The following is an 11,684-nucleotide window of genomic DNA, read 5'->3' as shown; positions in this document are numbered from 1 at the left end:
TTTTTCTAAAGTACCCTTGTAGGATTTGCTTATGATAACGTAATATCTTGGGTAGTTTTGTAATTTTGAAAGTACACCTTTATAACCAGCTTAAGTTGTCTAAATTACAATGCCATCAAAGTTATTTTGTTGCAATAAATTGTGTCTTTCAAGTCATTTTTTACTAATCATTTGAATTTTTTTCAAAATATCCAATTGGATTGTGATTATAAAAAAAAAAAAAAAGTGGTGTTAGAATGCTATTGTCAAGATATTGATATCTAATGGGTTAGGATCCGCGACTAGTGGAAAAGGATCTCATATGTTCACACGTGCACGATTCCAACCGCACAAATGAAAAATCCAACAGTTCAGAGTACAATACATATCTCAAGAATATTATGAATATCTGTAAGATATATCTCAACTGTTAGATTCCACATTTACACAATTGGGATCATGTGTGGACATATGAGTTCATTTTCATAAGTCTACGGATCCCAACCCTAAAATAATATGTCATCTCAAGTGCACTAGCACGATATTAAGATCACATGCACTAGCATAATATGTCGAAACTCTTTGTTGGGAATACTACACTTATTCTCCATGCACTCGCATCGATCAAAACAAGAATCGAACAAGAATAGATTGTCCCAATAGAAAACTTTGATTATGTATCCCAAACCCAACAAATAAAGTATGTTATCTCATCCACTTTAAAGAGTTTGTAAAGCCATTTAGAACAATAGTTTCTTGGAACATTTTGGGTATTTTATGTTAAAAGTCTATCTATAATTCTATATGATCATTAAATTAAAGAGCTTCTATTGCCACACACACACACACACACACACACACACACACACCAACTTTTGCTAACGCCACCCCAAATGCTACTTTTAACTTCAGTGTTGTTCTATACTTAGCAATACCACTTAGCACCTCAGAAGTTCCATAAATTGGCCTTCTAATTATAGAACAATTCGGTATCATTTGGGTTAAGTCAAAACTAGCGAGTTCAAAGGTAAACCCAGGCTCAACCTAAGTTGCAAAACCCTCAACCCGATCATCAGGTTTGAGTTCATTAACCCAAGCTCAACCCGAGCTTGAGTTTCTAAAATCGGGTTGAGCTGGGGTTGGCCCAAGTTATGTAATGTTGGGCGAATTGGATGGGCTAGGCAGGGTTGGGCTCATTGAACAAATCTAAATTCATTTTGATCAACAAATAAACTGTGTATCTTAAATAAGAAATTGATCCCACATTTGCTCAAATATATTTATATATGATTATTATTATTATTATTATATAAGATGAACACAGCTAATGCAAATGTTCAAATCTTACATCATCAACCTTCAAACCAAAAACTTATGGAAAAACCCAACAGCAATCTAACCAAAATCAACTCTCAAATATTTCAATCTCTCAGTTTCTCTTCATAAAGAGAGAGAGAGAGAGAACAAAAAGGGAAGACAGGAGAGACACAAACATAGATGTAAACAACCAGTATATCCATGTTTTATATTTTGATGATTTATCTTCAAATCTACGTCACGTAACTCAGACTTTGCAATTGAACAATACCCATATATGGAAAAATTGGGAATTTACAGATTACCCGCTATCAAGCACAAGCCCTAAGAGAACTATCGAAGTTCGGGTTTCTCCATTCTCTCATCGAACATAATCTCTTGGGAGCGACATTCGCAGCTGCAGAAAGCTTTCTCGCCTCTGAAACAAGAGTAGAGAACCAATCAATATTGTGTTTTTCTTTTGAAAACTAAAGAAGATCAGAACTATACTAATAATGCTGATAATTGAAACAAAGGTGAGAGGACCATCAAGCAGTCTAATAAGAGGTTGTAACTTATAACTAAAGCTACAACCCATTACACACCAAAGATGATAATTGAAAGTAACAAGTATTCAAATTAGTTTGACAAAGATTTTTGTGGGCAAATTCAAGAATTCGTCGCCTCCTCAAAAGGATTACTCTAAGATCTCATAAGAGTTGCGAGACCATTGATATTAAATTGAAACAAGAATCCAAATTAGTTCGACGAATATTTTTGTGGGCCAATTCAAAAATTCATCATCTCCTCAAAAGGATTTCTCTAAGATCTCGTAAGAGAACAATAAAGTGTTTCATTGTAACAAATCAAAACAAAACAAACTGTGTTTCGAGATCATTTGATATCAGATTGAAACAAGAATCTAAATTACTTCCACGAAGATTTTTGGGGACCAATTCAAGAATTGGTCGTCTCCTCAAAAGGATTTCTCTAAGATCTAGTAAGAGAACCATCAGGTGTTTCATCTATAATAAATCAAAACAAAACCAATTGTGTGTCAAGACCATGTGACATCAGTTTGAAACAAGAATCCAAGTCAGTTCGACAAAGGTTTTTTGGGCTTGGAGAATTATTTATCTCCTCAAAAGGATTTCTCCAAGATCTCATTAGAGGACCATCAAGTGTTGCATCAAAAAAAAAAAAAACCAATTGTGTTTCTAGAGAATTTGATATCAGATTGAAACAAGTTTTCACATTCTACAGATTGAAAAAAACTTATACAAAGAAATTGGAATTTTACCTGTAAATGTATATGTCCTTCCCCTGCCCGAGATTCTTCTTGCAAGTATAACAGAAGCTGAGGAAATTCTCGGACTTATACCTTGATCGATCAGAGAAAAAACAGCTCTCCTTCCTCGGCACAGAAAACCCGACAACACCACAACAATTCTTCACTATGCAGTCATCGAAAATATGAGTAGTTCTCGGGTTCGGCCCATGGGTTATCACACAAGTATAATCCTCAGAGGATTCCATCTCACTAGCGGAGAGACACCCCGTAAAAACCCGAGGTGAGCCTGGTGTTTCAAGGCCAGAATTCACAGACCCAAATGGAGATTTTTTCGCTGAAGACGGAGAATTATGGGTTTTGTGACCAAAATTGGATGGAGATTTTGGGGATTCAGTAGGAGAATTCAGAGAGGGTGAGAGGGGAGGGATTTGAATCTTAAGCTGTGATCCAAACAGAACCATTCTACTATCAGATTTGGATAATTTCTGATTGGATTCTTCATCGATTAGAACATCAACAATACCAAGACCAATACCTCTTGAATCAAGTTTCTTCACTAAACAAGGTTCAGGGGATGATTTAGTAGTAGTTTTTCTATCTGAGGCAAATGGGTTTTTAAAACCAGAGAAGGGTTTAATATCTAGGATTGAAGTAGGGCTCATCATTGCTTCAGTTTCTGAGAAAATCTTTGAAGAGAAACCAGTAAACAACCTAGGAGAATTGAAGAAAGTGGGTTTTGTGTATTTGGAGGTGGGAGATGGTATAGACCCATTGCCAGCCATTAAAGATTGTTTACTGGCCATTGTTCTGGATCTCTTCCTCAGCATTTCAAATCCTAGATTCATACAAATTTATATTCTCCCTGCAAAACAAGAATAACCCATTAAAGAAAAAAACAGATTATTTCCTCCCTTTTACTCTGTATGTATGTGTGAGAGAGAGAGAGTCACCTGGAATGAATGTTAGAAGAAAAATGGGATTTTTAAGAAACCCATTTTCAAACAAGCCAGAACCACCACACCACCAATATCATTAACAGACTCCCTTAAATCTCTCCAAAACCTCTATACCACTTTGATCCAACACAAGAAAATATCAGTTTTTTCTGCCTCTTTTCTTGCTTATTTCTTAATGGGCATAAAATTTTCTCCTTTTCAACAACAACAAGAATCTCTCCCAATCAAAATGGCCAAAAGATGAAAACCACAACTTAAGAAACACCCATTCATCTACACTCACTACCCATCAAAAGAACCCAAAATCCAGATGGAGAAAACGCCCATTAACAAAGAAACCAAACAAGGAAAATCAAATATCCAAAAAAAACAAACTTGTAGGTCACAGTGAATCTTTTTTCTTAATGGGTTTTCTTCTCTCTCTCTCTCTCTCTCTTTTCCAGTTTTAGTCCTTCATGGTTTTGGATTTGTACACAAAGAGAGAAAAAGAGTTTGGGCCCTAAAAAAGGGTCGTTAGGTTGCTTTAAAGACCCGTGTGCATAGGAATCAGTGGTTTTGGTAAAACCATCACTCCCAGAAATGGTAGATTTTCATGGCGGTATTTGACAAAGAGACTTGAAGTTGAATCTTATAGAAAGCTTTCTCTCTGTTACTCTTTGAGTATTTTTTTGCTTTCTCTCCCTACTGGTTTTTCTAATTCTTTCAAGTTTTCGTCTTATTTAACACTGAGCACGAATATACATACACGCACCTCTCACTAGACACTCCTCCAAGCATGACTACGAGCTACGAAAATTTCGCCATCCGTACAGTTTTAACTGATGTGAGTTAAACTTAACCTGGGTTAAATTCTAGTTAACTAAAGACTGAAATTGGGTAAAGTTAACCTGAATTACTCGCATCTCGCATAAAATGCATCTACGAGCATACGCGCCACCACGTCAAGATGTCGCCCGTGTGTCCCCACTGTAGTCACTCTAGTATTAATCATTCTAAATTTCTTAAATATAAAATATAAAAAGAGGTAAAAGAATAAACAAAGTATTTTTTTAAGGATATTTTTTAAAAAACTTTCTCGTGAGACGTGTGGTCCAGTCATTGAGTCATCGGTGAGAATTTACAGAAGTGAAAATGAGACTAAGTTGGTAGACTTTCTCACAGTGAAAATTACTCAAAAATATATTTTAAAAAAAATAGTGCTAATAAAGATTGAGAGTTGCTATTGCCGCACCAATTTTTATGTAAATCGTCAAAAGATTACAAAAGTTGATGTGGCATTAGAAAAAAATTGGTGTGCCAATAACAACTCTCTGAAAATATATTTTAAATTGAATATAATCTAGAGTCGTGCTGGAGTGACCTTACGATTGTACCTTATACCTGGAAGTCTGTAAGAATCATAATTGCCCTTGATAAAAAGCATTTATGGGTCCTACACCCTTCCATGATAGGAAAGTGAGATATGAGGTATAATCTTGAAGTCACTTCAGCATTTACTAGAATAATGTTGCAATAACCGCAAAGATTGACCTCATTTCTCACTTTGTTGATGTTGAGGTGCGTACAAATCATAAATATTTTCCATTGACTATCAATGAAAAACATATACACCTCCACATCAAGAAAGTGTGAAATGAGGTTAATCTTTGAGGTCACTCTAGCACGACTCAATTTACTTAAATGATACCATCAAAATTGATAATGAAATATTTTATCAAAATTTATATTATAGGTATGGACTTTTATATGGATTACAACATAAAGTAATCTATTAATCATCCATTTTCAATTATTTTGATTTTTTTTTTTAATCTTTCCTTTTAAATAAATTTTATAAGGCTAGGTGTCATTAATACAAACATATAATCTACATTGCCTCGTGATACAAAAGAAAAAGACATATGATTATGCATAACCCCAACTTCACATTTGAACTTAATATAATCATGTCATTTTGGTCAAAAATCAAGAAAATTGTATTTGCACTTCCTTAAAATTAGGATTATTAGTTTTTAAAATTACAAAAATATGCTTTTTTTTTTTACTAAATAATCTCTAATACAATCCTTTAATTAAAATACACCTTATTAGAGAAATTAATCTAATTATAATAATACCCTTAATACTTCTTATACATAATATTTAATACAATAGATTATCAAATGCAACCGAAAAATTCTTCTAAGGATTAATACTTATTTTTTGAGGAATAATAGAGGTTCATTCTCTTCAATGATTTACACTTCCAACACCCGTGAACTCATCAATATTCTTGTTTATAGCTAAAATTTGTGATCAAAATAATAAAAATATAATTTGTAGTCTTACCATCCTTGCCTGAGTTCTCGTATAGTTCAAATAGATGAATTGGTGGTTTGCCTATGTTATATGCTTGGTATTAAGTGTCAATATATTTTTTATTAAAGCTATCAATATGTTTTCATTTTGGGTTCTTAACATTGCTTTTAGGGTTTTTAAGGGACCTAGTTCATGCCTCAAGGATGTGAAATCTCTTCCATTTAACAAAATTTAGAATTCCTCCCTTAACTTTTGACTTGACAATGTCAAACTCCAAATAGTTTTAATCTTTTGCAATGCTAGGTCCACCACCATATGCACAATTGCGCCCGCCACTGGTCCACCAGACAACCACCATTGGCTCTGCCCAATAGCCACCGCGCATAATTACATTTTCTCTTTTGCTTTTAGGTTTTCAAGAAATTACCTTTAAAATGCTCATAGTATCAACTTTAACTTTGAATGCTTAATCTGTTGCCAAAGACGAAGGACCTAGCTAATGAATTTTACTAAATTTGGTCAAATAAAAAGGTCATGGAGGCAACTCAAAATTCTTTGAATCCATTGAGACAATTCTAATGTACTATATAGTAAGAGGTAAATTAGGAAGATGTCAATTTCAATGTTACTCCAACACGACTTTGTACCATATATATATATATATATATAAGTCGTGCTAAAGTGACCTCAAGATTATATGTCATATCTCACTTTCTTGACATGGAAGTGTGTAAATACCATATATGTTTTTTACTCGTATTTCGATGAAAAGCATCTAAGGTTTTTACATACTCCCACATCAAGAAAGAGAGAAATGAGATACAATCTGGAGGTCACTTCAGTATATATATAACGTCCAATGTTTCATGGAAGTGTTAGTATTGTCCAATAATTTTTTTTTCAATAATACCCTTCATCGTTTTATCTTTTAATAAAAAAAGACAAGGGTATATTAGTCTTTTACATAATAAATGTAATTAAATATCTTTTTTTGAATAAATACTTTGACAATCAATGACAACATAATAAATACATTTATTAATGGCATGATAAATATATTTATTGTATAAAAGATTAATATGTCATTCTCTTTTTCACTAAAAGACAAAATAAGGGGTATTATTGAAGAAAAAAAATATTGGACAATACTAACGTCTTTAATGTGGTCTTGGACATTAGCATTCCATATATATATATATAGAGAGAGAGAGAGAGATGAAAATCATCCAGGATTTGATATATTTTTTTAATAAAACCCTTAATAAGATACAAAATTGTAGGTGAATTAATCCTAGTTAAGCAAAAATGTTCTCAACATAACTAAATTAGGATTGAATTTTATTTAGTGTGATGATTTTCTAACGCCCCCTCTGACACATGCCCTCATCACAGAATTGTAGATCATCTGCATCAAGATGCGTATAGTTATAAATATTTTCTTGTGTATCCCAAGGAAAATGATCTACGATTCTGTGATGGAAGTGTGTGTCAGAGGGCGCGGGGGGGGGGGGGGGGGGGGGGGGCATCATATTATCATGTCTCTTTTATTTAACCATTAATTAGAAGATGTCCACTTGCTAAGTTGGTTAAAGTCTTGGAGTCATGATACCACGAATTGGGTATCGACCACTAGTTATATTTAGATTAAAAGTAATTTGTTAATAAAATCAAACCCTTAATTAAATTACAAATAAAATTGATTGAACAATATTTTTAAAATTAGTATGACCAAACTGAATTAGGATCCCAATCGGCTTAGTTCTTAAAATGTCGATTTATCTATATAATAGGAAATTAAAAAAAAAAAATCATTTGCTTTCCACACACACAAATGTGAGTAGGAAGGAGAAAAATAGTTAGGTTGAAGCTGAAGACACAAACCATTGGGGTTCATTTCTGTACCCATGAGCCATGACAACATTTTAAGCACACAAATTAACTCTGGTTAATCAAGAATTTAATGGGAAAAAGATCATAATGTCGACATTATGTCAAATATACATGTAATGATGGTTACTGAAACCCTAACCCTAACCCTAACCCTGGTTGAAGTAAGTGGGGTTGCTTTAAATTTCCATGATGATGTAATTGAAAGCCTGTTTAGAGGAAAATGGGTGGGAAACATCTAGATACACTACATCATGAAAGTAAATAAATTAAGGTGGAGAAGGAGACTCTATCTTTTGTTGTGTTCATGATAAGTGGGCCATCCTTTTTGGGCTCATTTTCTCATTTTTCATGCATTGATGGGGCTATACTTGTCATCTCATGAGGACTTAAAAGTGGAAAAAATGAGAGAGAGAGAGTTTTTAATCTGCTCCACATTCAAAGGTGGGTCCTACAATTGGGCCCCATACTTGGTTGATACTCTTGTTCCGTCGTCATCATCCATGATCATAACTGGCTGTGGGACCCTTTGACTAAGGTCCACGAAAAGGTTTGATAAGAGAATCTTTATTGCCTACTTTAGGGCCCTCAAATCTAAGAGCTCCTTTAGAAAGGTAGGTCTCAAAGGGCATGAAATGGGTTGGGTCGGGTCTAATTGGATACAAGTAGATCTGGATTCGGATCTGATTTTCAATGTCTTGAATCATTTGGGTCATGGTAGAATATCCAACCCAACCTGTGAACCATATTGTGTAACCTGGATTCATAGATGAGTGCTCAAGACCCGATTCTTTATATCCATACCTAACTCCATTTGGGCGTGAGGCCAAGACATCCCTCCAAAAAAGGAGACGTCTTGAGTTCAAACCCTCTCGTGGGTCACCCATAAGGATTTATCTCTGTTTATCTCGTATTTGTAGCTTATGGGGTAGTGCATGTATCGAAGGAATTTGGACGAGATATGATGTTCTAAGAGGTCAGATGCCTCACTCCTGCTAGTCGGGCCTACGTGTCTGGAACCCCATAATTGGAAAAAAAAAATTACTTGACTCCATTTGTTTGCATCTTAAGGATCCAACCCCACAAAGCAGAGGTCTACGAGGCATTATATCTCGATTTGACCCTAATGGCACTCTACATTCCATACCCTAATGGTACTCTTATCCTCGCGTGATGTTTAATAAAGGTAAATGGGCCATCAAACCCTAACCCTAGTTCCTACCAAACTTTGTAAAATAAAACCCTATCCTTACTCTTTATTTATTTAAAACATCAATTTATATTCCTAATTCTTTCAAATATGTTATTCTTGTAAGTGAATAAATACCACAATCTTGTCTTTATCATGGGAATCGGTTTAGCCCAAAAAGCACCAAAGGCATGGGTACCCTATCCCCAAGGGACTTCAAAAGTTATATTTTTTTAGCATTACCCCTATAAAATCTTGTATATTATGGTTTCCTCCTTACACATTGCAGTTTTAGTTCTTCCCCCTTTGACTGGTGATCTTTTCGAGGTTAGGGTTAAGGTTAAGGTTAATCCTGCAGAACAAACTTTAATTATCAGTTTGTCGGTGTTTACTTACATACGAATAGATGGCTGATTAACAGTGGGATATGCTTAATATGAAAGAGATTACCTCAAATTTCTCATTAAAACAATGAAAATAATTTACCTAAGGAGAGTAAGAAAATGACCGCATTAAACTATCAAAAGCCAATTTCTCAATAAATGACGAATCAAATGTAAAAAAACAAAAAAAAAAAAAAGATTTTCTCAACAATCAAACAAACCTTAAGATTTTTTTTTTTTTGATAATGGGGTGTCCGGACTTACATCAAACTAGGGGGACCAGTTGAGTCAAGGTTGGAACTAAGGCGTATGAGTCATTTCCCCTGGCACGTGCAATGTTCGCACATCACACGCACCAGGTAAGCTAGGGATTGCCCTCACGGGTGGCCCGAGGAAATATTGCTTATATTGGGTATTGAACGCACTACCTATGGACTCTCACCACTTATTGGATCTGAAATTGCCTTTAAGGTTAAACCTTAAGTTTCTTGGTCCTTATTATCCTCAAGGTGTTTAAATGGAGGACTCTTCAGATTTTCCCAAGTGTCCAGTTGTGATTGGTTCGTTGACGTTACATCATACACTAATGATAGGGCCAGGTGTCAGACACAAGTGGTCAATTGAGCTTTTGATTCACTAAGATAAGAAATGATGGTGTCCATTTATATATTTGGGACCACGTAGGATTAAATAGACCCCTTACAGTGTACTAAACGTCTTAAACAAGGCAAATCCAATGTCACTTTCATTGCGTTATGAATGCGCCATGTGGCTTGATCAACGGCCACGATTTTTCCTACTTATCAGATGTTTACTTTAATAACCATCGAATAAACAATATAAATGGGTAGGTTTATGCTTTCAAAGATTCCAAAACCATCTCTAACAATGGTTTTGACCATTAAAAGGATGTGCAATGTTACTTCTAGATTGATCTTGAGGCCTTAAAGGAAAAAAAAGAAAAAGAAAAAAGACAGAGACAAAGAGAGGGTGAAGGCAGTAGTTTTGAACTTTAGAGCATAATTTAATACCTTTGAGTCAACTCGACTAGATGGAATTTCAAGGTGACTTAATGTACAAATCTCTTTTTTTTTTGGATAACAGGGTGTCCGAACTTACGTCCAACTATGGGGACGTGCAACACCTGCACATCACATGCACCAAGTAAGTGAGGGAACTCCCTTAGAGGTAGTCCTGAGGAAATATTACTTATATTGGGTATCAAACACACAACCTACGGACTCTCACTACTTATTGGACCTGAAATTGCTATTGAGCCACTCCTTTGGGGTTCTTAATGCACAAACTTGAAAAAAAGTTAAACTTTAAGTCTAATCTAAACTGGTTGAATCGACTTAGTAATTCGACCAAGTCTTAGGTGTAATATTTTTCTTTAGGAAAGCATAAATAAATATATTTTAAATATTAAGAAAATCTATATTTTAATAATTTTCATATAGTATATGTTAGGTACAACATTTCATGAGAACGTTAACAACGTGTTTTTTAATAAATTTTCATAGAGACATTTACTATTTTATTTTCTTAGTTGTAAATAATAAAGGTATTTTGTCATTATAAAGTTATAATTTTTAAATGAGTTGAGATCCATGAACTCATAAAAATATGAAATATCCTCAAGACCATTGTAAAATTCATTGTTTTTTTTTTATCGGTAAATTCATTATTTTTATTGTTGTATTTTATTTGAGACAAAACTTGAACTTAAGATCTCTTAAATTTTCAGTTGTGTAGAGATTTCCCATTTTAGTAAAACACAAAGTTAAAGAATTTTTTTTTCCTATCATGTACAAGTTGAAAGTCAAAGATTCGCTTTACTTTCTTATTAGTGACAATTGTAAAGACAATTCTTCTAAACTTTAATCAAGATGTTATCAAAATTGAATGGATATCTGAGTCGAGTTGAATTTTGATATGTTTCATAGAGTTTCCTAAGTTGATTAAGATGTTATCAAAATTGAATGGGTATCTTAGTTGAGTTGAATTTCGATACGTTTCATTGAGTTTTCTGAGTCGATTCAGATGTATCAAAATTGAATGGGTATCCGAGTTGAGTTAAATTTCGAGTTTAAAACCATTGATTTAAAGATGCCCATGGTTTAACAAAAGGAGAGAGAGGGAGAGAGAGAGAGAGCTTGTCAAAAAAACGGGGATAGTGACACAAGCCATATAAAACAGAAATGGGTCCAATGGCACCTTTGAAAAGTGGGTATTATATATTAATCTCTCATAATAATTTAGTATCCAAATCATCTAAGAAAAAGAGGAGGATAGAGATGGTAAACCTATTAAATAAGAAAAGGACTAGATGCATTTGTCTTGATCAAAAGTTACCTAAGTACATTAATAGTTTGTAAGGACATTGTCCCATAACTACACTATTT

At 34.1% G+C, this 11,684-nt stretch overlaps 1 protein-coding gene across 1 annotated transcript; it reads right to left on the bottom strand.

Annotated features, from left to right (window-relative positions):
- Positions 1 to 1,254: 1,254 nt before the first annotated feature.
- LOC147402270 (NAD(P)H-quinone oxidoreductase subunit, putative (DUF581)) lies at positions 1,255 to 4,286 on the bottom strand. The gene is given in 4 exon segments (XM_086443878.1): positions 1,255 to 1,643; positions 1,645 to 1,714; positions 2,576 to 3,428; positions 3,517 to 4,286. Coding segments are annotated over 3 exon segments (942 nt in total). The 5' UTR covers positions 3,412 to 3,428; positions 3,517 to 4,286; the 3' UTR covers positions 1,255 to 1,607.
- Positions 4,287 to 11,684: the final 7,398 nt, after the last annotated feature.

Source organism: Akebia trifoliata, chromosome 5 (genome assembly GCF_017979445.1).
Source record: "Akebia trifoliata isolate Shusen 1 chromosome 5, ASM1797944v1, whole genome shotgun sequence".
Lineage (NCBI taxonomy): Eukaryota > Viridiplantae > Streptophyta > Magnoliopsida > Ranunculales > Lardizabalaceae > Akebia > Akebia trifoliata.
Note: the sequence above shows the minus strand (reverse complement) of the source record. Positions and strands in the feature narration are given on the sequence as shown.